Below are 27,429 nucleotides of genomic sequence, written 5' to 3'. Positions count from 1 at the left end.
GGAGAAAGGGTTAAACTACACTTAAGGGGTGAAAACACCTGGCGGAGAAACGTTCAAGTTTGTCGAGGAATTATTCCGACTTTCATCAATAGATGGCTCGACAAGCATTATCCACCGACATTACAGATGAGTATCCCCTTTCGAATGCCATTGCCTACCGTGCGATAAAATAATTGAATATTTCTCTACATATCGAAATTATTGTTTGTATGCATGCAAATATATTCTGAACGCGCAATTCCAAACGTTTGTAGCGTGGTAATTATATGGGTTGTTCTCTATTGGAGAACAGGTTTGTTAATTTTCGCGATTTCTGTTAACATTTATGCATGTTCCCAATATTAATCGAAAAATGTGTATCTTATTTATGCATTAGGAATAATTATACTTATAGAAATTGATTTCGATCGAGATTCAATGTAAAAACTTGTTTAGTAAAGTTTAAAAGCTTGAAAATTAATAATTGTGCATTAGTCCAATAATTTAACATTTATTTAATTCTCATAATTTACACAATACGCGTAGAAGTTGTATTTTATACTCAAAAGTGCTGAAATTCGATTAATCGCTTTTCTATATAGAAAAATCGTCGTGATAAACACTTGTGAGTTGATAATCGATACGTGTAGCCTTGATTTCGAGGTATTAAAGATTTTTTTAAATGTATAAAGGAAGGCTAGAATATACCGTGGAAGGTTTGATTTTACATTTATTCGAAAGATGAAACATACAAAAGTTTGTACAAAAGTATTTATTTATTTTATCGCACGGTAGGGAATATCATACTAATGGAAATACTTATCTCTAATGTCGGTAAATTGTACTTGTCTCGCCATCTATTTGTGGAAATCGGAACAATTCCTCGACAAACTTGAGCGTTTCCCCGCCAGAGGTTTTCACACCTTAAGTGTAGTTTTCCAATTTTCCAGTAGATGGCAACACTCTTCATTGCCGTGTAACATATGTGTGTCACTGAGCGTTTAGAACATATACCTCTGCATACAAACTATAATTTCGATATGTAGAGAAATATTCATTTATTTTATCGCACAGTTCCTTCGATTGTCTTTGTTCGATCTAATCGAATATTTCTATAAAATGATATTTTAAGCCTTTATTTATACTAGGACATTGTTAATAATTATTTAAACTATGGTCCTACGACAATTGTTAATAATTATGATAAATAAACGTCAAGGTATTGCAAAATCTGCGAAGGCGAATAGTTTCGGTGAATGTTTATTCATTTCCGCGAGTTTTACTAACATTCATGCATGTTCCCAATATTAATCGAACAATGTGTATCTTATTTATGCATTAGGAATAATTATACTTATAGAAATTGATTTTGATCGAGACTCAATGTAAAAACTTGTTTAGTAAAGTTTAAAAGCATGAAAAGTAATAATTGTGCATTAGTCCAATAATTTAACATTTATTTAATTCTCATAATTTACACAATACGCGTAGAAGTTGTATTTTATACTCAAAAGTGCTGAAATTCGATTAATCGCTTTTCTATATAGAAAAATCGTCGTGGTAAACACTTGTGAGTTGATAATCGATACGTGAAGCCTTGATTTCGAGGTATTAAAGATTTTTTTAAATGTATAATGGAAGGCTAGAATATACCGTGGAAGGTTTAATTTTACATTTATTCGAAAGATGAAACATACAAAAGTTTGTACAAAAGTATTTATTTATTTTATCGCACGGTAGGGAATATCATACTAATGGAAATACTTATCTCTAATGTCGGTAAATTGTACTTGTCTCGCCATCTGTTTGTGGAAATCGGAACAATTCCTCGACAAACTTGAGCGTTTCTCCGCCAGAGGTTTTCACACCTTAAGTGTAGTTTTCCAATTTTCCAGTAGATGGCAACACTCTTCATTGCCGTGTGACATATGTGTGTCACTGAGCGTTTAGAACATATACCTCTGCATACAAACTATAATTTCGATATGAAGAGAAATATTCATTTATTTTATCGCACGGTTTCTTCGATTGTCTTTGTTCGATCTAATCGAATTTTTCTATAAAATTATATTTTAAGCCATTATTTATACTAGAACATTGTTAATAATTGTAAAGTATAATCATTTCCCTTTAAAATAAGCGAAACCGCGTTAAAAAGGGATCAATTTTGATGAAGTTACAGCCATTTCACGAAACCCCTGTATTTTCATGCCATCCCAGACTTCGTTTTTTCACTGTTTCTGGAGCACTATAGAAATGGTAAAGTACAAATGTTCATAACTCTTTCAATACTTAGCAAAAACTATTGCGACAAGAATCAAATTAAAGCTTAACGTTGTTGTAAAAGTAAGAAATTATAATACTCGTATAAATACTGCAAACTTATCAGACAACCTCATACAAATAGAACTAACTACTTGGCGAGAAATACTTTAAAGGCATATATGATCTTCTATTGGAAAATGGTTGAAAAGAAATAAGAAATTCAATCGTATTATATTTATATAATCACACCGTACAACCAGTTCAACTTATTACAAAAAAAAGAGAAATAATTGGATAACAAAATAATTTATAAACGAATTTGGAGATTAAAATCAAAACTTTAACAATCGACCTATCCATCTCAATTCCCACTTCTCAACTCGATTCCTCGACTCTTGTTTCTCATTCTCGACTTTCGTTTTCTTTTTTTAAACAATTGTCTGCTTTTCGATTACATCACGACTTCTTTCGTGGCTCCAGGTATAAATTGATCAAACGTTAAATCAAAGGAAACACTTTGTAGAGTTGTAAATCATAGGGAATATGATCCTATTCACTGTAAGAGTCACCTTCATCCGTCACCTGAAATAACCAAAGCGACAAGAACTCTTGTTACGTAATATCGTATTTATTAATCGAATCACATTATCGCAGATATCGTTACACAGATTTTCTGTACATTAAACTAACTTTAAATAATTCACGACGCCGTACGTATATATTGTGTGTGGGTATATATATATATATATACACACACACATACGCATATATATATATTTACACATTCATACATACAAACATACTTACATGCATACTCAGCCACGCATACATACATACATACATACATACCTACATGCACGCATACACATATATACATACACACACAATATATATCAATAAAACAATAGTCAATGAACCCGAGCGTGATGGCGCGGGCCGACTAACGAGTAAGCTAGGATCAAGTATAATACAACGATGATAAAACAACTATCATCGAGAAAAAGGAAGCTGCTAACGTCGGCGCAGTCCGCTCAACACTCTCTTCGTTTTCGTTCTCACAGTCGTTAATTAAGGTATAAAAATAATAGCCTTCAGTCGGCACACGGAAGTCCGCCGGCTGCACACACGAACAATTAATTAGTATCTGAGCATTATTATTTCTTTTTTTTTCTTCTTCTTCTTCTTTTCTTCGTCGCGTTTTCACGATCGTTCGTCGAACGCAACGACGAAAATGGCGGCGGCGGCGGCGGCGGCGGCTAAGAAGGATAAACCATCGCGACTCGAACGGCTTCAGTTTTGGTTTCTGTTCGCGTAATAACATTTAGGCACTAAAATATTAAGTAAAGTCCGTCAGTCCTATCAGTTCAACTAAATTAATCACATAGTTCGCGTGGTAATATTTATACAACTAGGATCACAGGTTCAGCTCTGTGATTAAACGTACGCTCGATGGTTTCGCGATCGTCGCCCACTACCCTCACTTTTATAAATAACGAAATTGGTTGAAGCAAGGAACTGTGTGGTACGTAGTAGTTTCGTCGAGTCACCGTAAGTTTTACGTTCCGACTAATGGAATCTTGTGAACCCGCAACCTGATGTGCACTAACGAATACATTTATAATAAAAAACGATGCTCGCTTTGCAATGTCTTTCTTCGTTCGTTTCGTTGGCGTAGCAGTCGCTTACATTTCTCGATTAAGCACGTGTATAGTTCGATCGTGAATATTTACGATTTTCAAAGGATACGAAAAATCCAGAATGCTCGAGATATCTTTAAATAGAAGCTCCTCGAAGTTATTTCAAAAGTTAGATCTTGAAATTGATTGAATTAAAACGGAATGAATAAAAACTTGAAAAATTTCATCCGAGAGATGTAGCAGTACGAGCTCCAAAAATATTTCTATCTCTTCGACTAAAATTCATAATATTGTAATTTAATGACACAACCCTTTCGGTGCTGAGATACGTACACTGAACACGAAACGTGTGTGAAAATTCCGCAGTACATTAAAAACGTATTCGCCGAAAGCTAATTGGCGTATACCGCGTGTACGAATTATTCGAGGAGTAGATCGTTCAATTCACCGAAAGGGTTGAGAAAATTATCAATTTTATTTTGGAACATTCTGCATGCTTTGAACAATCTCCACAATTGCGAACGCATTTCTGTCACTTCGAATGTCGATGGGTATGATTCTTGCCCCGTCGGAGAACACTCGATAGTTTCTTAAATTCCAAGATTCGTGGATGACTATAGTCGCGCGGTGAACGAGCATATTGTCAACGGTATATTTTCCATGTCACCACGCGTGATATGTGTGATTCTAAAAACGCTTCTAGACAATCTACTCGTACATTCGAACAACCTTCTTTTCTGTGCTTTGTTCATTTTCACGTGGTTACGACATCTCTTTTGTTACACGACGACAAGTCACGAGGGAAACGGTATCCCCTCGATGAAATTCGATCAAAATGCTCGGTTTCTGCAAACGTTTGACGACAGCTCCACATCTCACACGCACACAATAAATAAATTACATTATATACAACGCAAAATGAAACGAAAGGTACAAATGCTATATGGAATACGAGATTGTGGTTCTTTGAATTTGCAGCATGGAATGTGCTAGTGGTCGTAATATCATCCAATACTGATCCTTATCAACATTTTCGCTCGTGGCGCGCAACATTATCGGTACGCGACGAGCGAATAAATGAAAATGCTGCAAACTTTAAATATACATATCAAGCAATCAAACAAATATGATTTCTTTTCTTTTACGTTTCTTCGACAATCTTTTCCCTTAAAATCAAGATAAAATGCTTTTCCGATTGTTCGAAACAATCGAACAATTTGTGAACAAACTTGCTATTTTATATTCCATTGCACTGTCTTTTAACAAAATCGTTTAAAGGTACGAGTTAAACGTAATTAAAGTTACATTTTTCGTGAAATAAATTGTATAAATTACGTTTCTTATGCACACGTTTGGAACTAAAATTGCAATTCACTGTATGGCAACATCAAGATTTATAAAATTCATAAATTTCTTTCCTTATTTCTTTGATAAAATAAAAGTATATCGTTCGTATATTTAAAAAAAGAACAAGAAAAGAATATATCATCGATATTTTTTAAATAAAGTGCCAGAAAACAGTTCTAAATATCGTCCAGGTAAAACCGTTCAAAATGTTTATACGAATAGTTTAAGGAATTGTTTAACCGGAGAAAGTGATTATCGAAGTTAATGTTATCGTGAAAAGATTAATTGAATTAATTGAATTGATATAAACAGCGAGGACATTTTCATTTCGTCGTTTACAATCCTATACGGCAAAAATTCGACAATGACAATTTTTATATCAGAAGATAGGTACAGTCTTAAGATATAAAGATACAAATGTAAAATGCGCCGAAGTTTACACTACAAAAAGTTCATTAACAGTCGATTGGAAATAAAAAATAAATATTTCTTACTGTAACATGTATCAAGTAATCGGAAGTTTGTAGAACAAACTCATCCTTGAAGTTGGTTGTATAATTGTGTATTCAATAATTGTAAAAATCGTTCGAAGTGGTCAATTCTAAAATATGAATGATACTTTTCAAAGAATACTTGATGTTTCGAAATTTTGTACTAAGAGAATCGGAGTTCAGCGAACATTTCTTCGACTAATAAATCTTACAGACAAGTAAAACGTTCTACAAAAAGATAATTTTTCTTGATCACGATTGAGAATTATACTCCTATATATTTATAGGATTTGTAAACGAAATCCTAAAAATCATGGAATTCAAATTATTTCTCGAAGAAACGCCTATTAAACCACTCGAATGAAAATTAATACGAGTAAATGCAACAAAAGTCGCTCAACTCCGAAGTATAATCACATATAAAGTTGCAAATAGATTTCCTTATTATTTTAAAGGTGAATATTATTTTGAAAATGAATAACAAAACGTATAGAGTATTAATAGTATAGGGTTTGGAATTTACGAACGATTAAAATATATCAAACTATTTTTCTTCAAGCGTCGAGAAGATTTCTTACTCGATACATTTCTGCTATAGTTTATGATGAATTTTAAGCTCGAGAAAGCTTGAGAAATGTATCGTATTTGCAGGAAGTAGTTACGTTTATGACACGGAACGAAAAATGAAAGAAAATTAATTTGTTCCTCGATAGATTATCGTAGGTTTCCGTATCCGTAAAAGATTTTCAAGCAGTTGCACTTTTAGCAAAGAAAAACGTTTTGTATACAGAAAATGAACACACGTCGGTGTACCATATGCAATTTTCAATTTTTTTTCTGTGGAAACACGTATCTTGATAGCACAACTCAATCACAATTAATTTCCTACTATCAGTTGATGAATCGACAGTGCATAATAAGACACAATTCCATAGCGCAGGAGATATACGAAATAAAGCCCAATTGATATATTTCACGCGATAAATCTATAAGACGAAAATGCAGTCGAAGTGCAAAATGGAAGTGAAATAATCGTTAAAGAGAAATGATACGATAGGCTACGATATAAAATAACTTGCACATACGTTCTCCTCGATCGTCGATTTCTCTTTGCACAAAAGAATCTTGGTATTTGTAATCCGTAATTACTAATTCCTGACATCACTTTTTTTCTTCAAAATACGAACGTTTTCTTATTCACCTCAATGAAACGAGTAAAATGCATCATTAGAACAGCACGCTTGTTCGATAAACATAATTTTCGTTCCTGTAACAATGATCAAATTTCCATATGGAACTTAAAATAAATTGCCATGTGAACGCTCCGGGAGAGTTGATCGGTTCATACACATCGAACAAACTAAATACAGACATTCACGATGTGAAAACGAATGTCCTGGACCAACGATGGAAATTTCAATCGGTACCCAAAAGGTCGAAACTCTCAGTACATCGTACCCATCGTGTCTCCTACTCGTAAAATGCAGAAAGCTTTCGGACAAAGATTGGCTCTGAAAATGATCGTTTCCAATGTTTTCGCTCCAGAAAGTATGAATATACGTAATCTTGTACTCGAATCTGTGACAAGTAACCAAACGTTAATCGTGTTCACGTTAAGAATGCAAATAGTCGAGCATTAAACTCTCTATTAAAGATACATCGGGCATCGACCTTCGAGCGTTGTTCGGTTTTAACGTTGGTCCAACTAAGTACCAAGATTCTCTCCTAAACCCCATAGTGGACCGCGAACTGTCAAGGGTTCAACTCTCGTTCGAAATCGACTGACACTCGAGAGAATCGCACTCGGCAAGCGCCTCGCCGCCACGAAGCGAGAACTCGTCTGTCAAAAGACTTTCGGGTAACATCGCTCCGGAATCTATGCTGTCGAAGTAGGGATTCGGCCAAACGGAGCTCCGCTTGAATCGTCTGGTCGGCGAGCCGATAATGAATTCCACTCTGGTAGAGCCAGTCACCGACGAGGTCTCTTGGTTCAAGGAGTCCGGATACAAGGAGGAATCGCTGTGTCGGAAGCTGCTGTTCGTTGAACACCAGGAACTCGGTGGTTCGGTGCAACTCTGGAAAAAGAAACGCCAATTCTCGTTAACGTTTCGCGATCAGCTTCGTCTGTGTCACCGTACAAGAATTTCGACCTCCGAGACACGCGCGTTACGTGTGTAATACTCGATTGCGATTCACGCGGCAACTCCTCCGAGCCATAGTACACAAAACCCCACAAGTGATCAGTGCTTGTATACGTTCTCTCATGTATTTTCTCACTCGATGCTAACGACTGCAGTGCTATTCGTAGAGTCTTTCTATGCCAAATCGGACATTCTTTTTTACGAGTTTTTTATTTTTTTGTTCTTCGCGCACAATTGCGTTTACCGGGTCTTATCGACGAATTCGTCCGAACGTCGATTTATGTTTGCGTAACGATTCTTTCACGACGACACTCGTTATATTTGTGTTATTCGGCGAAGTGAAAAATCCATCGGAGGACTGTGAACAAATTAAGTTTACGTTCCAAACATCGAATGAAATAATTTTTTACGAACACCACAAAGAACGTATTTTCTTTTTGCGATGCTTGATTTGCCGATCTTTATGAATCAATATACGACAATGATTAACAATTGAACACTTTTTCCATTTCCATCGTATCTTCTATTTGGCTGAAATTTCATTCTCGTGCAATTGTTAGTTCGATAGTTACCATTCATTGAGAAACTATTTAACGCAATTTTTCAAATAATCGTGTAATCGATCATTTTCAAAATTTTGAAAAAATCTAGGTAACTTTCAAGTATCGTTGAACCCTACAACGTATTCAAATTACAGACAAATTTAAAACAATACTTCGAAAAGTGTCCGATTTAGATTAGAATGATTTCGTGGACAAGTGAAGTTCCATAAGTATAGGTGGTATTTTAGCAACTATTCGCGTTCGAATAGGAATCTTTGCAGTGGCGGGTAAAAGTTCGTATTGTGCATAGAATGTTTGTTTCTAGATAAATTTAAAAGCGGAAGATGTTTCAAATGTTTGAACTGTTTCAATGTGTACGTTTCGGTTTAACGCTATACAGAGTATCCCAGGACGAGTGCGAAGAAACATTAACGGAGAATTGAAGATGACATTTTAAGCAATAAATGTTACATAAATATAGATCTTACTCTCGGCGCTTACGTAATCACAGGAGTACAAATTTTTATTGTCGATATTGACGAATCGTAAAAATAATTATTTACTCAATTTTTGACGCTTTTCACGCCTTTTAGATTTTTTTAGCGTCTCTCTTGCAATAACATTGAAATTGTACTCTGTAAGTTTGAATGTAAGCACTACATGGATGCATCGTACACTTGGAATATTATACCGATGTTACTGTAAATACGTCTTATAGGTGCTGCTGCATAATACCGAGGCTACTTTAAATTTTAAAACAGCTGGAGTTTAATACCGTCTTTTCTTTTTATTTCAATTTTTTAACTTACCACGGTAAAAGAGTTTTTAACTATTATGAACATGGAAGCAATTACAATAGACTACGTTTGCGCATTTTTTACTCAAAACGAAACCTCCAATAATCTATTGATACCTGATATAGCCTGTGTATATAACCATTACAGTATTCCTTTCATTAATTTCGACAAAAGAATTGAAACACGAGATACTTGAATGGATTCGCTAATTAAATTGAAACAAATTATAACCATCCCATTTCGAAACAAAATGTGTATAATTCGCTTCGCGATATTTTTGTAATAATAATTTCAAAATAAAGCGCGCGAAATTTGGTGCACAGAATTCAAATATTGTCGTAACAACAACTACAATTTCCTACAGATATCTCCCCTAAGAATTTAACCGTGCGAGTAAATAACAATGCACTCTTCGTTAAGACATCGAGAACTGTTCATCGTTTGAAATTGAAAAAAAAAGAAATTGAAATCAGCGTCCTCTGATTTTCGTAAATTGTCGCTAATATAGAACGGTGGAATCTTTTTGCTTGGATTTTTCATCGAGCGTAATGCGAACGATGATCGATCGGATCGCGAACGAAGAAAAAGCAAACTCTCGATCGCCACTGCGAAGTTCAAGAAGACTGATCGCACTCTACGAACGTACTAAAATTTGACATCGTAAATTAGTCTTTAATTCGTGGCAACGCGTAGCACTGGACGTGAGATGGACAATGAACCGCAAGGCCAAGCAGGTAAGCGTGTGGTCGATTCATTTTCCTTTACATCAATCATTATAAGTGCGACTCCGAGCCCACGTCACGGCTCTCGAGGCTATGTCCGCATACAAGCAACGCTAGCAAATAAGATCAAACTTCAGCAAATGAAAGAGCAAACAAACTGAAAGATTGATGGTGATCCAAAACAAGGGAGCTCTGCTAGCACGGCGTGAAAATTTACGGTAATACCGTGTTGGACGTGCGTGCTAAATAAATTGCTCATTTCTTTCTTATACGTAATTGTAATACAGGTAATGATACGACGGAGGAGCGGAGATAAAAGGGAACGGACGTGAGGATAGTCGAAGGGAGAAATTACCCCCCGTGTTCGCTTCGTGGCAAAACGATCTGTCGAATCTTGTGATTTACTGCTGCGCGAATAATTATATAACTTGACGCGCTAACGACTCAAGATGTTAGCGCATTACACGCTAATTTATATAATTAACGTTCAACGATTTAAATCCCCATTAATTTCACGCTCGCGACTTCCATTCGAGCGAATTGGTGAATTGTGAGAATTAATTGCCCGATGGTACCGGCGTAACGTTTAAACACACTCGGATCAATGGCTACGCAAAATTCGACAGAACTTTCTGTATCGATCCGCATGCATCTTCTGTTGCAGGTACACGTAACACTACCACAGTGTGACCAATAGAGATTACGAAATTAGAAATTCACCGTTAACTATGTGGAAAGAAAGTTTGTCAAAGTAGCCGATTACTTTTTGCGGTTGATCCGTTAATACTTTCATGCTTGTCAATGGAATCAAACGTAGGATCCTCGATTGTTCAATTTTATCTCGGCGACCTTGTCTCGCTTGACTACTCACTTCCCGGTACAGTAGCGCGATTAGGTCTCAATACAAGAAGGCATTACACTTGGTGAAATGAATATAGTGAGGTCGCAAAGGGAACGTAGGCGGTGTATCTTTGAGTGTAGGGTGACAATTTTCAAGGACAAAACAGACCCTTGTTGGATCACTTTAACAACCTGGCCGATCCAAGGTAGGTAGACATTATGGACAACAAGCGGTTGTGTTGAGGAGGAGCAGGAACTTTGATGCGATATCGATGTGCGCAAACTATAGTTTGGCGTTGTTGTTGTCGGTATTACAACGTAGGTCTACACGTTTCTTGTAAATGATTTCTTTTTTTTTCATAAATAGCAAATACAGTCTGATATTATATTTCTGTTAGCTGTATCTGTTCACAAGATATCTCTCGTTTCTTCAAAAGAAAAGAGGCAAAATTTGTAAGAAAATTGCGTATAAAAATATAAAAGAACGAAACATTCGTGAGAAATAATAACAGTCAGAGTGACCCAGATCCGTTAAGTTCAGACGTGTATCCAACGGACAGCTTTCCAATAGTGTAGAACGCGTTCGGCTACTGGAGCCCGACAAGTGTATCGCTCGATGAACTACTATTCGAGTGTACTTCGAACACCTCACTATACTTGTTCCACCGACTATACTCGTTCAAAATCGTTTACCAGAAACGCCCGGCAAATGTTCCTCGTTCGACGTGTAAAACGTAAATCGTATTTTTGTTGCCGCGCGAGCCAATTCTGGATAATTTAGTTGGATGTTTCAGGGGGAGGCTCACTACGGGTGCGTGCGCATGCCAAACTCCAGGTGATAGGGTGACTATGATGTATACTACTGATCAGAGGCGAGAAAAAGGGGGAAGATCAGGATAAAAACAGGCTTATAGCTCACCGCATCCAGGAAGAAGCATCGAAGCAAATGATAATAAAAGAAGCATAACTTACGAGAAAAACCGGCGGCACGCGAGTAGGGGCCATGTTCTTTATTGGACCGCCGGGGACGGGCTCGAACGCACGCTCGCCTGCGCTCCAGATCAGACATTTTGGTAGTGGATCGTCGGGCGATTCGTCGTTTTTTAAGGCAAGTGTCGGTTGAGAGTCTCTGTATACGTCAGAGTGTGAATAATCGTTTCAGGAATGATCGTGTCGGGGTGGGTTGGTTGGTTGGTTGGTTGGTTGGTTGGTTGGTTGGTTGGTTGGTTGGGCGGGTGGGGTGTGGGGAGTGGGATTGCATCGTGAACGATTCCATTTCCGAAGAATGTGACGCGCCGTGAACGAACACCGCTCGAGGATGCGGGGGAACCGCGTACGAGAACGACGCCGGAGTAATTGGGAATGGTTAAGGAACGATTGTGAGAAGTGTGACGCGCGGCTTGAATTGGAATTGAAACCAGTCGTGTATCAATTGGTTACACTTTGTACACGCAGTAACGCCAGCAATGGTACCAATAGTGAGACTAGCAACAGCTGTACCGATACAAAAGAAATTCAATTGACCGTAAGTAGCGACAGCAGCGATGGTTTCACGTAATTGTTAACCGAACGTTTCGGTGAGCACAAGTCAGCGTGTTGGGACGTTTGAATATTACAAAGGTCCGAGAAACGATGGAAGAAAAAGGGAGGAGGGTCGGGGGTGTCGAATCGGGGCGCGATTAGAAGCAGCAGATATATCCCTAACAGCGACTATCGGCCGTCCTGGAGAAGAGGATACGATGGACTCTCTACTGGATCGGGCCGTTGGACACCGGTGACTTCAGCCAGTTGCTCCAAAAGTATTGCTTTACGGGTCGTACCTTGCCGTTCTCTGTATCAACGGATGTTGACGCGCGGGCCAGGCTGTAGGAACGGCGTGCAGGAGCGGGCGGTCGTCGAGGAGGAGTCGTCCCCGGGGATGAGGACGTGCCGAGGTTGTTAGACTCCAGCGAGTCTCGGGCGCGGGACAGCGAGGAGGATTTGTTTAAGGAGTCTCGGCTGGAATTGTTACGCGGCAGGGACCTGTTCAGGGACTCCCTGTTCGTCTCCTTGCTGTTTCCGTTCCCGTTGTTATTGCTGCCACCGGGGTTCCCGTTGCTACCGTTCTTCGTGAGACTTTTGTTGCCGAGGGAGTCTCGCGTGGAGTCACGTGCCTTCGACAGAGACTTCCCACTGTGACTGTCGCGACTAGAATCACGTGGTGGTCTCGTTAACGACTTCAACGATTCCTTGCTATCGTTCCTTCCATGGCTAGGCGGTCTCGGCGCTGTTGCTTTCGCCGTGGCACCGGGTAAGGGTATACGACTAGGACGGCGCCGAGGCGACGGTTTCACCTCGACGGTTTGATGATGATCGCGGGCCGATTCCGTGCTGCTGCCGGGCTCCAGACCGATCTGCTCGCATCTAGGCTGCTCCCCATCCGCCTCCGGATCCGTCTCCGTCGGGGGTCGTTGCTGAAGTCTCTCGAGCACACGTACGCGTGCTCGCGTACCCTCCAACTCGATGTTTCTCTCCTCTAGCTAAAATATTCAGAAACATGCCGGCGTGTATAGAAAATGACTGAATATTATGCTGGAAAACGGAAACATGGGAATTTCGTATGCCAGTGTAAAATTTCCAACGCTCTCTTTAACCGAGTTCTTTATCTACGAAAACGTTTTTGGCAAAGTTTTTTCAATGGGCCGGTAAACATTCAGATATCAGAGATAGAATAAATTTCACAAATTGTTAGCGTACAGCCTCCATCGAGCATATTATCTAGGATATATACCGGGTGAAGAATTATACTATATCGTTAATCTAGAAGGTGTCATAATGTGAAAGTATACACCATTAACAGAAAATAGAAAATATTTTTACCGCGATCCAAAGCGGGGACGCTGTATGACGCGATTGTATAATAAAAATTAGAATGTAGTAGAGCATATAAACGTACTAGAATACTTTGCTGCAATAGTACTCGTTTCCTTTGGCATGTGAAATTTACATGTTTCGGTTCGTGACACAATCGTAGGACACAGTTGAATATTATATCATCCCAAAGGTAGTGCAGATTAGATTAACGATTAATTCAACGTATAATTCCTTTTGGTCCCTCTTTTTGCAAAAAGGGCATTACCTACGGGATAACATAATAAATTATGCGTCGCTACAAAGGACGTGTTAGAATGTTTACAATTAAAGCCTCGAGGGTATTAGTTATCAGTTGTCTTTGTGGAAGAGTACCTGAATCAAAATAGTGTTGTATATATTCGCTTAAAAGTGTAGCGTGTCCCGATAAGTTCATCCGTGTTCGTGTACTATTGTCAGAGCTTATTGTTTGTTTCTTTTCTCTTTTTTCTTTTCGAAATTTTAGCATCAACGTGTTCATATCGTACATAACATTTCACACTATCGAAATCAGTACGCTCGAATACTTTCGTGACTGTCCATTTTTTAAAAGCATCTTCGCAATTACACCGTAAAAATATAATTAAAATTATACCTATCTTATTATACGAATTACCTGGAAACGTAGGTCGTCATTCTCCTCGCGTGCCTTATCTAGCCGTTCAGAGAGAGTTTCCGTGCTTTTCTCTACTTCATCTAACCTCTTTTGTAGGACCTGCAATTTACCGATGTATCTTTTAAAACTGCCTTTATTAATTTCTAAACGACTGTCAGAAATTAACTCCATTAAAGGCATCTAAGACTTCTATACTTGGAAACTAACTTTGACCATTCGCTAATTTGGCATTCGGATTCATAAAGAAAATAAACATAGGGTTAAACGTCGGAATCAGTTTCAAATGGACACGTAGCTGTCATCGGGTCCAAGGACCGTGACTGCTGATAAAGTGACAATAAGATGCGAGAGCCTCGAATGGTGAAGTATGAAATATTTCTGTTCATGGGGAGTGTGAGAAACACTCGTGGTGTGGCAACTTACCTCGTTGTGGACGGTAGTGGTGATCAAGTGCCGTTGCAGCTCAAGGGGTGAGTTTTCGCGTAGGATGGCAGCGATCTTCTTCGAGTCGACGTTCTGAACATGGGCGACCCTCATGGGCGACACAAGGATGGAATCCAGAGCACCCAACCTTGCCCTTCTCTCGTTCACGCTTGCCTCGATGTCGACGTCGCGCAACTCGTCGTTGTGAGCGGTGACGTCCAGGAGAACGTTCTTCTCGATGGTCCTGGTACGAAAACGGCTCTTGTGAGCCTTCGTGGAGGTCGCCACCGAGGCAAACGCCGAAGACTTGCTCTTAATATTACTAACGTTGTTGCTCTTCGGTGTAGAAACAACGGGCAACGCGGGTGTGATCGGTTGAAGTCGTTGGGCGCCTGGTGCAAGGATATCCGAGGAAGTTTCGTTCAGTTCAGCCCTCAATCTATCCTCCAGACCAGTCTTGAGCGCGGAGAGCGCCGCAAGCTCGGATTGCAACTCCCGCGCCCTGGCTCGACTGGATATTGTCTCGGCCTCGAGTTCGGCCACCTTGTCCAAAAGCTGCTCTTTCTCCCTTATAAGCGCAATCACTTGAGAATCTCTGTCCTTATCCTCCTTCCCGTCCTCTATCGTTATAGTCGTCGTCCTTTCACCGTTCAAACACGTAACCTCCCTCACAGCGTCCAGGATGTCCGTCGAGGCCAGATCCTCCGGCGCAACGCTCTCCAATCGTCCCTGAAGACATTCCACTTCCTCTCTGAGCCTGATTCCTTTACGATGGATCACGTCCAGGAGATTCCACAGCTCGTCCTCAGCCTCGTCTAGAACGGCCGGCCGAGGGCTACTCGGTCTAGGTGCTATCGCCGTCGAGGCGCTGTCTTTCGAGGATGTCTCTGTGCTGAAACCGGAATCCTGAACCGTGGCGCTGCAGTTGTTCTTTGTACCGCCGCTGTGCGAGTTACTGCGACTTCTCGGTAAGGACGACGACGAGGATTCGCCACCTTCTCGCGGTACACGGCGCCTAACCTTTCCAGGCTCCCATTCGTTGATCCTCCTCGATGATGGACTGGAGAGCGGTATGGGTATGTGGGAGTTCTGGGCACAGCTGGACGACATCACGGACGCTCCCGCGGACGCCGTCGCGGCCATCTTGTGCCGGAGGTTTGGGAACGTCTCGATGACGAGGTCCCGGAATTCGAGTAGAGCGCCGACCTCATTCTGCAGCTCCTGCAAGGCCACCAAGGACTTGGCCTGCTCGCTTATCAAATAGTGGAAGGGTCCGGGACGTAGGGGCATGCAATCCATGCCACCGCCGCTACTGACGTTACCACCGCTACAGCTACCCACAACGTTACCGACGACGCCTTCCGTCGAGCCAACGCCACTTCCACACTGTTCGAACAATCAAACAAAAATACAACGATCAGTAACTTAACACGTCGTTTCGGGGGGGGGTTTTTTTTTACAATCTTTGTTTTTTGAATTTATTAATTCAGGGGACCCTGAACCCATTAGAATTGTTCTTTTCCGTACAAGATCCAAGACGATACGTATGAGCGAAAGGGGATGGTTATATATTGTTGATAAAACTGAAATGTTTTATGCTGAAATGTGCTTTTCGGTTTATATTCTTTCTTTTTTAACTTACAAAATTACCACTGCAAGTATAAAATATTTGCATTTGAATATCGTTTCTCAAAGATAATTTTGCATAACGTAGGTAGACTTGAGAGTCTTTCCTGTATTCTTTAACGTTTGTCTTTCTATGTCATAAAAATTGAAAAAATTTCACTAGAAATGGTAGATAATAAACAGTGCTCTACAGGTTAATTTTGTCGAAAAACACTCAAATAATAATATTGTCTTACTTGATTCATTTAAACACAGAGAAAATTCATTGGAAGATGTACAGAGTGAGACGTACGATTTGATCCCGTGATGGTATCTCTTTTACAATTGACAATAGAAGAAAGTGGCAGAGGAAGATGTTGAACTGTTTAATAACGGCCAACTTCCAATAACGTTTCTTTTCCCACAAATGCAACAATCACCTCGTAAATTATTCATTTGATCAATTATCCTATACGTTCGACACTCGGAGTAACACGTTAAAAGAAGTATGTAACTGAAAAGAAAAAAAGAGAAAAAAAGTCACGAAACGTTTGAACTTTTTCCTCTGTCGCGTTCTTCTGCAAGGGAGAACTTCTTTATCGCGTTCTTCTCCTTTATCAACTATAAGAGAAGTACAATCCGATTATATTACGCGATGTACTTTATACAATACTGAGCACCCATAGATAAAAAGAAGGCAACTAGGGGAAGGTTTAGCTGGGAAGCCAGCGAAAGGCGCTTAGCGTTGTAGACACCAAAAGTGTTGCTCTTTACTTCACCTCACTGAGGTCTCGATCTCGCGGATTTTGTACGGGTTTCTACCGTGGTTACACGCAAAACGTGAAAAGATAGCACTGCTTCGAACACTATCCATTCGTAAACGCGCAATCTCGAGCGCGGACGATAGATTCGTAACGAATGTGCACCTTTATCGAATACTCTCATTGAATAAATTACGAGTACGCGTGGACCGAAAGATACCACGGTTCACAACCGTGCAGCAATTACAATTCACGAGAGCGAAAGAAAGTTACATCTCGAGTAATAAATAAACGCTGTGAAAACGTCAACTTTTTTTTTTTTTTTTTCTTTTGGAGGGTGAAAACAACGCGTCGTCGTGAGGTCCAAGTGAATCGCGTACACGCTCACGAAACGCAAAATGCACGGCAGGTGTGTTCGCGTGTAAGACGTGCCTCGTTGTTCCCCTGTTTCACTTCCTCGTCATTCTCTTACGTGCCAAGGTTCCGCGACATGAACAACACGCGAAACTGCTCCGATAATCTGTATGATTTATTGCACTTTCCAGTGTAATTTCTTTCTCTTCTCGGGTCGCTTCTTTCCTAAAATTTGTTATCTCCTGCGAGTTGACTCTTCGCGTTATTAATTCGTTGCAACACTGGCTCCGTACGAGGCTCGCCGATATTTTATTCGAATCTTATTCGGTGTAACGAAGTTCGGTAACGGATGGTATCTTCGGGGCTCGGTAGGAAAATTAATTAATAAATCCTTATTATCCTGTTTCTGTACTTGGAAACCATTTTCATGCGTTCTATGTTTCACTTGACATAGAAAGCAAACGATCAATTAAACGAGCTAATAAGAGAACGTAACGTTTAGCTCTTCAGATCTCAGCCTGTGCCGTATGAGAACAAATGATTTTTAAACCGGGTCGAATCATTCGACGGTTTGTTTCTTAATTAAACGCGAGTCTAAGGTAACCAATGGAATGATTCTAAATAGAAACGCGAGGAAACTTGTAATTGTGATATTCTTTTATGCCTAGTTAAATAATAAACTTTTCCACGATTTCTATAAGAAACTTCATTATTTATACGTTTTTCTCCTCGTTACTTATTATTAGTGCTCGATGTTTCTCTCTGTATGTCAAGTTCAGGTGGAATTTCATTCAAACCACTAACTTCAATATGGCAATAACTGTTATTCAATATCGGTGTATCCCAAGATTCTAAATTGTAATTAGATATATTAATATTTTAACGGCTAAATAACGTATTATTGCCTGTTTAAGTCACTGGCAAGGAACATACGCAAAGTGTCCATCAGCTGCAGGAACTCAAGTTTCATAGTGTACACAATGGTATAAAAAAATTAATAAAAAAGTAAACACAGCGCTTTCACCACCTTTATTTTCAATATTTTGTTGAGGACGAGACAGCGAGATATTTACACTCTGAATTTACAACTGGTTGTAAGAGTGTATCTTTATTTAGCATTGGTATTGTGAAGTCTAAATATTTGTAGTCGACGAAAAGTCTCTCGATCGACGATTTAGAATCTAAACTTACCCATATACGAGTAAATAATTTTTTTTGATAAATCCCATTAATTTTACTATCGACACAAGTAAAAATAATAATTAGATTTTCTCGAAAGCAATGTCTCTCGTGAAAAACATTTTATTTACTACCCATGTTCCATTAATTTTTACACAAAAAATCATTTCGACTGTACCACGAATTCCGTCATACCCTTGAAATTTGACGTATAAAACGTACTAACAAGTGAGTCGCGTTCAATATTTTTGAAAGAATTATTTCTACACCGATTGAAAAAAAAACAAAAAACAAAAATAAAAGTTTCGAATCTACGTGTTACTACCACTCCGTGTACATTTTCAAATATTTCAATAATACCCACGTTTACCCAAAGACTGAAATACAGATCTCGAAGGATTAAATACAGTGATGCAATACGGGGCTACAGAAAGCAGACACTGCGTCTGACACATAATTACTGTGCGAAATAAAGTGTTCCCCGCAGACTCACTTATCTACCGATCTGGAAACGGCGGAACACGGAGCGCGCGTGTTTCGTCAGTTTTCGCTTCTACGAAAGAGAAGTCGAAACAGAAGAAAAGAGCAACTCTCGCGTTGGAAGCATCTGCGGCCAATTAATCATAGTGAGCTAGAAAAGTCTGCGGCTGCGTTTCACGTACTCGATGCTCGTTCGAGGCGACGCGAAATAAGTAATTGGTATGCCTTTAAGACGTCTGGAGAACGCTGAAAAACAACGTGTCCGAGTACGCGCGATGAGAATAAAGCGACGAGAATCAGGTTATTGGGGCCTAATATCCGTCCGTTTCTCTTGCAAGGGGAATCAAGCGCTTCCGTGGATCTCCCGTACTTTGAAAGTGCACCAGTTGCCAGTTTCGAGGATCTTTATCGATAAGAATGACGGATTGGAAAAGGAAATCGCGCGTGGTATCGCCGATCTGATAATTCGTCTTCGTTGAAACCGCGATTGAAATTGATGGTATTCGATTGAACGAATCCGATGTCTCGAAAATACAGATAAACTTCGATGTTGCGAGCGAAATGAAATAAAGTTGCAAACCGTCTTCTGTGTCGATAATTAGGTAAAAATGATCGAAACCCGAGCGAATCAATTATTCCTTACCTTTGCACCATCGACATACATGTACGAATACTCGAACAGTTGATCGTTTTCCAGGTGCAGTGTTAGAGACATTTCCATTAACGTGTCTGTAATTTATTTACGGAGTAGCAACAACCGATTAAGAAGTTGAAATTATTCGAGCAAGTTTATAAAAATAATCGAAAAATTCAACGGTACGAATGAAGTGCGTTTGTCAGTAATTTATCGCGTGGAATAAAATATTGAATTTTTACAAGTGCTAACGTGAAATTTTTGCATCAATGCACTACGAACTTTTGACTTGGTCAAGGAAGTGAATTACGGATCGTTATTTATAGATATTGCTGAAACACCTAGTTAATTCTTCGATACGAGAAATTAATTGATTTATCCATTTTTTTTAATGTTACACTTTGTACTGGAAATTATTATACAAGCAAGTCGGAAGACATTTCAAATCGTGTTTCAAATGCACACTTCAAACGAATGTAAAGCAGTTTATTCAGTTTCTCGTTTTGCAATTCATCTGTGACAATTTTTAAATCAGAAACTTTTTCTATACATTTACTAATAAATAATTTATAAATTGTTTGATCGTAAGAAGCAGTTTATTATTGAACATCAACAACCTACAATTTTCGTTTGATAATTAGATGTTTAAACTGTGCGAGAACAAGTTTCCAATTTACATAAATGGTTATAAATAACAGTGTACGTCATATATGTAAATTTATTTTACTGGTTGTCGGTTAGAGTAAACATTAAGGAACACAAGAAACGCCATTAAGATAAAAATAAATACGAATGAAATACATATAGAAAGAAATATCGAGAAACGAAGATGAAAAATGAAAATTGAAGATTCGATTTACGATTAATACTACACGTTTTGTCTGTTCTATGAATGCAAACGATAATCTGAAATATAATAAACGAAAGAATACTTGGAAGGAACCAATTATTGTCTATATTTAACCATCATATGGTGTTAATACACAATTGTACAGCACTCTACAATTATAATACATTAATATATACCTTTACGGTATTATGCAGATACATTACGTTAATATACAATTCTACGATAAGACGTAAATTAAGAATACCGATCTCGATGTTATTGTACTGCAATGTAACCGAACGATTTCGTAAGAATAGACACGAGTCTGGATAAAATCAATAACCAGTACGATGTTATATGAATCAACGGAGTATCCAACAAAACCATGTGCGTTACGTGAAAGTACATACATATGTACACGTTATGAACATCGGTGTATGTAAATCAAAATTATTATTTATGTCACTACGCTTCATGTTCGATCTACAACGTAATTGCATTCGTGTCTAACACAAACGTTCTCCTTTTGTATATTCATGAAGTTTCTCGTGCATCGTATACGTGCAATATTTCCGAAATTCTCTAATAAAAGCGATTTCGCGAATCAACTAGACATCGTGCGAAGAGTATTGCAAATTTCATCCGCGATACTGAACCGTAAATTCCTCGAAAGACTGGAAGAATCAGTATTGAAAGCGATTATTACATTCCAGTGCAGAAAGGAGAGATATCGCGACAATAGGACAGATCCCCTTCCGTGTCATCTGTTTTTTCGAAAAGAATCGACAGCGTGGAATGCGTGCTGATTGTGAGCGTTTCCGTTGATGTTTCAGCATCATAATGCACGGCACGACTAGTCAAGCGGTAAAGCAGGAAAGTAAGAGAAAACGGGGCTTTTGTGTCAAAGTGCCCCTCGTAATAATTCCCGTGACGATCGAGGAACAACGAGAAAAGTGCAAAAGTTCAACCCACTGCAACCGCTGCACAATCGTTCGGAATCCAAAAATCCTTGCCGTAATCCTGGAATACGTTATTTCTTTTCAAGAATCTAATACGCTTATCTTATACGATAAGTATACTCATCTTATATCGAACACCAGTTGAGAAATAATATGCACTGATACTAATGTAGTTACGTCTAGTTGTTTACTTACTACATGGGTTCAAATTACACCCTTATGTATATACATTGTTTGTTTAGATATCTTCGTTTTCGAGATAACATTTCCTGGACAGCATCGTTCTTCTAAAATTTTAGGAGCGTTTTTTTATTGTCTATTATAGATTTTTTGCTAGAAGAGAAGTTATTTTAAAAATATTGTATCGAACTTTATGTTTAAATAAAATCATATACTCCCTTAAATTTTATATTCGTTTACACGAATGATTTTTATATTTAAATGTATTAATAATATGTTTTTAACGTGTGATTGAATAAATGTAAGAAAGTGTCTTAGAAAAAATTGTGTTTCGTTCGTTAGAGGTATTTCGAGAGAAGAAACTAAAAATTTGGGTACCAATTTGGGTTCGTCTATAATGCAGGAGGTCTGCAGATCGTCTATAATTCTTAAAAGAACCAGAAATTGATATAATAATTCTACTAATATAGTAATTAATTATTTTTGTCCATGTATTTCCCTTTTACATGCATTCTGTACTTTGTTGACTTTACAGTAAATTGATCTCTGAACCTATCTGTACAGATTACGTATTACGGTAAAAAATACATTTTTTATTATAATTCCGATATAGTAGAAACTTTGACTTATAGGCACTCTAAATTTCTGTACAACACGCGATGTGTTATAACGTTTCCCTCGATCTAGGAAGAACGAAAGAAATTTTCCCGTTTAAATTAATAACAGCGAAGAATATCCTGCATAACCGATCATTATGGAGTTAAATCTGAAAACGGTTGAAATATTAGAAATAATTGTTGAATTACACATTCACACGAGTACGATGACAGAGAAAACTTTCACCGGGGTGAAACCTTATTTCAAGCAAACACTGAAGGGTTATGATTATACTATTATTGCATTACTACTCCACAATTGCCATATAATAGACACGTTGAGTATTCATTAGAACCGCTGCAGAATGGCTGCACGTCGGCTACAAGAGCTAGATAAATTACTACTGTAGAAACATATAGGAGAAGATAGGTGCATATATCAGATAGGGTAGTAATATGAAAGTTTTGGATAGTGGCCACTACTGACAGTTGTCGGAAAACTTGAAAGCTACGTGTTCTAGTGTTTACGTTCGATATTTACGTCGTATCTTTGCAACAACCGTTTCTATTGGAAATCTGCTGTTTCGTGGACATTCGTTTCTAGTGCTCCAAAGTAAATATTACATGTTCGTATTGAATTGGAATTTACGACTATGTATTGTATTGTATGATTCTTAAAGGAGCAAAGAAGTATTCTTTAATAACTTCAGTATCATAATACTGAAGTTAGTATCATCGACTGGGATTGGCCATCCCAGTCCCCTGATGCAAATCCAATCGAAAACGTGTAGTGCTTAATGAGACACAAACTTGAAGGGAAAGGTATATTAAAATTAACAACCCTAATAGACCGGATTCGTCAAATATGGAGGTCGCTACTCGTATCATAAACAGAAAAATTGGTAGAAAGCATGCCAAGGAGATGTCAAGCTATTATTGCTAATGGAGGAGATTGGACTCACTATTAAAGTAAGAGCGTATTAGTGTTTCATACGTGTACTCGGTTTATATAAGGTTCTTTACGAAAAGAATCATATTTACAAAAATAACAGCGACGCTCTTTCGTGAGGCAGATTATAAGTGAGGAATTTGAGAAAATATAAAATATACTTAGCGAAGGCGAGATCAATTTTTCTGAACAATTTTTGAAAGTAGTTTGAAAACCGTGATAGCAAAAAGGTTGAAGACCACTGTTGTATTGTGAGTCTTATAAGGATCGAGAATGCAGTAGGGCGGCAAGGTTGATCGTAGGCAACTGATGTGCAACTTCCGTTTCGATGACATTTCCTCTGACTTTCTACGTAAGATGTTAATTGGCCACTTTGATCTCTTCACATTTTTACTTCGAAAGACTGAATCAACGTCAACGTTTCGCAAAAATCTTCATAGATGTTTTATTATTATTTAACGACGACTACGTACTGACGATTTAATCAGCCTTCGTCAAGAACTGCCGATGATTAAATATTTATTATACTCTCCTTGATCCGAAACTTTTTTTATCTCTTTCTACGATACACATCGCTCACTTTTATTTTCTTCTCCAAGTTCCTGTGCACGCGTAATCACACACGCGATTTGCACTTCGCACCTTTAATTTCCTGTTATGGTTGGGCACGTGCACAATAATTATCTATCTCAACATCTATTTTATACAACTTCATTTCACATTATGTATATTTCTGTTATCTATTTTATCTTGAGTTCTAACACTCATTTTCACCACAGTCCCTGATTTTCTCTTGCTACAGACGTTTGAATAATTCATCCGCTTCTAACTCTACATACTTAACATGATTTAATGCTACAGTTCATAATTTAATTTTGCCCTTAATAATATGATATTTTTGATTCGTCCGACTGATTCTATTTCTTGCGTACTTTCTTGTTGCTCAATCTGCAATTACCATAGTATCGATCTTTAGTAACAACCTACGTTCAGGTTGTAAAACAACAATTCTTTGAATCTTTCCCTTTCGTTTTCTTATACAACATGTCACTAATACTAATTCTTCGACTCCAACTTCGTGGATTTGTATTTTATCCCGTTTCGATGCACAAACTAAATTAATCTACAAATAATAAAATTTTCACCTTCTCTTTGACATTGTTAAGTGTACACCCATTTTCTCGTATTTCTTCGTACATCAAAGCATAAATTTTACTACAGCATTCTACATTGCTCCTAATTTGAATCAGGTACCTTACAAAAGACTTAATGGCTCTGGTAGAATTCACGAAACTAAAAAATAATTACTTCTCGCGAAGTCATTACTCACGGATACGCTCGATGTCTGCTGTAACGAAAAAACGTTGGAAATATTTTCACGTATTCCTTTCAATAGACATTGGATTGTATTTCAAATAGACATTTGGACTGAGAATAACGCACGCGTGGAACCGGCGCTAGATCGTCGAGAGAAACGATGGGCAAAAACAACGCGAGCGTAACTCAAGGAACTTGAGGAACACTCGACCCTGAATGAGATCAACGATCGAGTTCAGTGTCAGATCGCTGGAAAAAGAAAACGGGGTGGGCTGGAAGGAGAGACGGACATCGTCTAACCCGTCACGCGCGCCTGGAAATGAGAGTAGTTGCTTAGCCTACCCTACAAAAGCAAGGATTTCCTGATCTCTTGTTCGCCTTTACAGCAACACGGTGCGAGCATGTTCATCCGTGTATTCGCATAAGCTACGAATCTCACCCTAAACTAACAATTTTTATCCAAATTTATTCTACGCTATTTTGGTTTGCCAATAGTTTCTTTAATCGTGCCTAAAATATTTTTAATATTTCTTGATCATTTGAAAACTGCTTCTTCTGCTTCCATACATGTGTAATATATAACAATTGAGTTGAATCTTGATTGGTTCTACTGAGAAACTAATTAACAATTTTTATACAAATTTATTCTACATTATTTTGGTTTGCCAATAGTTTCTTTAATCGTGCCTAAAATATTTTTAATATTTCTTGATTATTTGAAAACTTCTTCTGCTTCCATACATGTGCAATATATGACAATTGAGTTGTACCTTGATTGGTTCTACTGAGAAACACAGTAAATAGGAAGTTAATTATTTATTAACTACGACACGTTGGCCATGAATGTTTTTTTGTTTCTTTTTTTTTTTAGTCTGTATTTTCAATTAATGTTACAGAATCGCAGAATTAATAGATGCCAAGTTACGATATTTATACCATGAATTATATCACGAGTTTTAACTAAGAAAGTCCTGTACGTAGACTGAAATGATTTATAATTGTTTGAAAATTATTTAGAATCATTTGATAGATTCCAATTAACTACAAATACAATTAACGATGTAAGTTTTCCAACGAAATGTATATATTATATTAGGTTTTTATCTGCATACAATAGAAACGCTTAATAATCTCGTAAAACAGAATTGACGTCAGACAAAACCAAATGTAAATAGCCAACATGTCGACGATGCATTCCAGATGAAACTGATAATCCGAAATTAGCATACCATCAGTGCAGATTGCATAATCCGTGAAGCATCTTTGCATTATTTCTGCATTAATTGCGTATAATTGATCTCATTAAAAGGGTAATCGTTTTGCTCATATCCTTGAAACCTGACTATCACGCGATCGATTGTGTAATTTTTAACATTTTCCCTACGTTCATGTGCTAAATTGTATAATTTCTAATTTGAATACCGAAAAATGATTTACAATAATTATACTATCGTACAAAAAATAAGGATAATCGAATACATCAATTAAATTAGCAACCTCTTAATAATTATCTCAATAACAATTTTCTTTAAATCAAGTAAATTCTAATCTAAAGAAATTTGACCAAGATCAATTTAGTAAATTACAGTTTCATTAATCAATTTTTATTTTTTCACGTATACTTCTGTTCCGTAGTGATGCTCATTCAAATTTATGATAATTTTAACTTGTTAGAATTATATGTTAAATTTAATATGTATAAAAATTTAATCAAGCTTCATAGCTCTTAAATTCCAATGAAATTAAAAGCGTTAATATAATTATAATTAGTACTAATTAAAGTAACGGTCCCGAAAATCTTTTAACAAATGTTTCGTCACAATTTGCTCGTAAAAAGAAATTATTTCATATTGTTATGTACAAAATTTCAAATAAAAATACTTAAAAAATGTAATCGAACAGGAAGTCAATTAATTTTTTCATTTGCAAACAAAGCGGTATAATTAAAAGTTCTTTAAACTGGACAATTCTGTAATCAGTGCACACGCACAGCTACCTTCAATTTATGGTAAGAAAGTTATATACAATAATTATAATTTAAATCAGACTACTTAAATTCCTATTTGACACAAAAGGATCATATTTTTAAATACTTTTTTCGGAATATTTGTTCACTTCAAGTTCTTTCATTTTTGTCACCAGGCCGTAATGTATTGAAAATCAGGGTACTTCGATCGATAGACACTAAATACTTTCAACGTGCAATAAATCGAAATACACATCTTTCACTCGCCAGTGTATCAAGAGATACAGATAACAAATGGTCCGTGATTTTGCATTCGAAGCGCGTCCGAACAAAAAGGATGAGCGCCGCTGTGAAACCTCGGAAGTCGTGATTTATACCGACCATATTTTTACATCGCATCCTCGTTCTTCTATAGCGTAACTCTTTTACAGCACATGAAAGAAACATTAGAAAAACGTTTTACTGCACGGAATAGAAGATACTATTTATATTCAGCGTATTGAAATGTTCTTCATTTTTATCATTGGTAAAAAATATGCAATTATAGACATTCGAAACGAAATTTACAAAGTTCCTTCTAAGTTGATATTATATACGATTGTAAAAAAGACAGAGTACTGATGGCATCATTAATTTCTCAGATTCTTAATTTACTCCTAAAAGATTAATTTAGAAATTTCATAAATCAGCTGTTGTTTTACTATATCGATGATTTATTTTATTTTTTAAATTACAGTAACTGTTTACACTACTAATAAATTCACTTAGTATTTACACACATGATCTCTTTAGCAAGCCGAAAGATGTTTTCGTAGGTGTGTATGTTATAAAATTATCATATTATATTATATTTTGTTCAAACTGGCAAAAACGAAGGCTCTTGAAATACGTTATGAGTATTACAGAGCGAAAAATAATGATAATTTACTTT

General features: G+C 37.5%; 1 protein-coding gene across 1 annotated transcript in view; it reads right to left on the bottom strand.

Moving 5' to 3' along the window:
- Positions 1-2,854: 2,854 nt before the first annotated feature.
- The window catches only part of Jvl (javelin-like), a 140,894-nt gene continuing 116,319 nt past the window's right edge, over positions 2,855-27,429 (bottom strand). The window contains exons 2-5 of the mRNA XM_076316296.1: positions 14,690-16,075; positions 14,267-14,365; positions 12,582-13,280; positions 2,855-7,794 (exon numbers count right to left, since the gene is read on the bottom strand). Of these exons, the coding sequence (XP_076172411.1) occupies positions 7,480-7,794; positions 12,582-13,280; positions 14,267-14,365; positions 14,690-16,075 (2,499 nt within the window). The 3' untranslated portion in view covers positions 2,855-7,479. The remainder of the gene's footprint in view (positions 7,795-12,581; positions 13,281-14,266; positions 14,366-14,689; positions 16,076-27,429) is intronic.

This window comes from Ptiloglossa arizonensis, chromosome 7, assembly GCF_051014685.1.
Source record: "Ptiloglossa arizonensis isolate GNS036 chromosome 7, iyPtiAriz1_principal, whole genome shotgun sequence".
NCBI lineage: Eukaryota > Metazoa > Arthropoda > Insecta > Hymenoptera > Colletidae > Ptiloglossa > Ptiloglossa arizonensis.
This window is presented reverse-complemented; position numbering and strand designations above follow the sequence as displayed.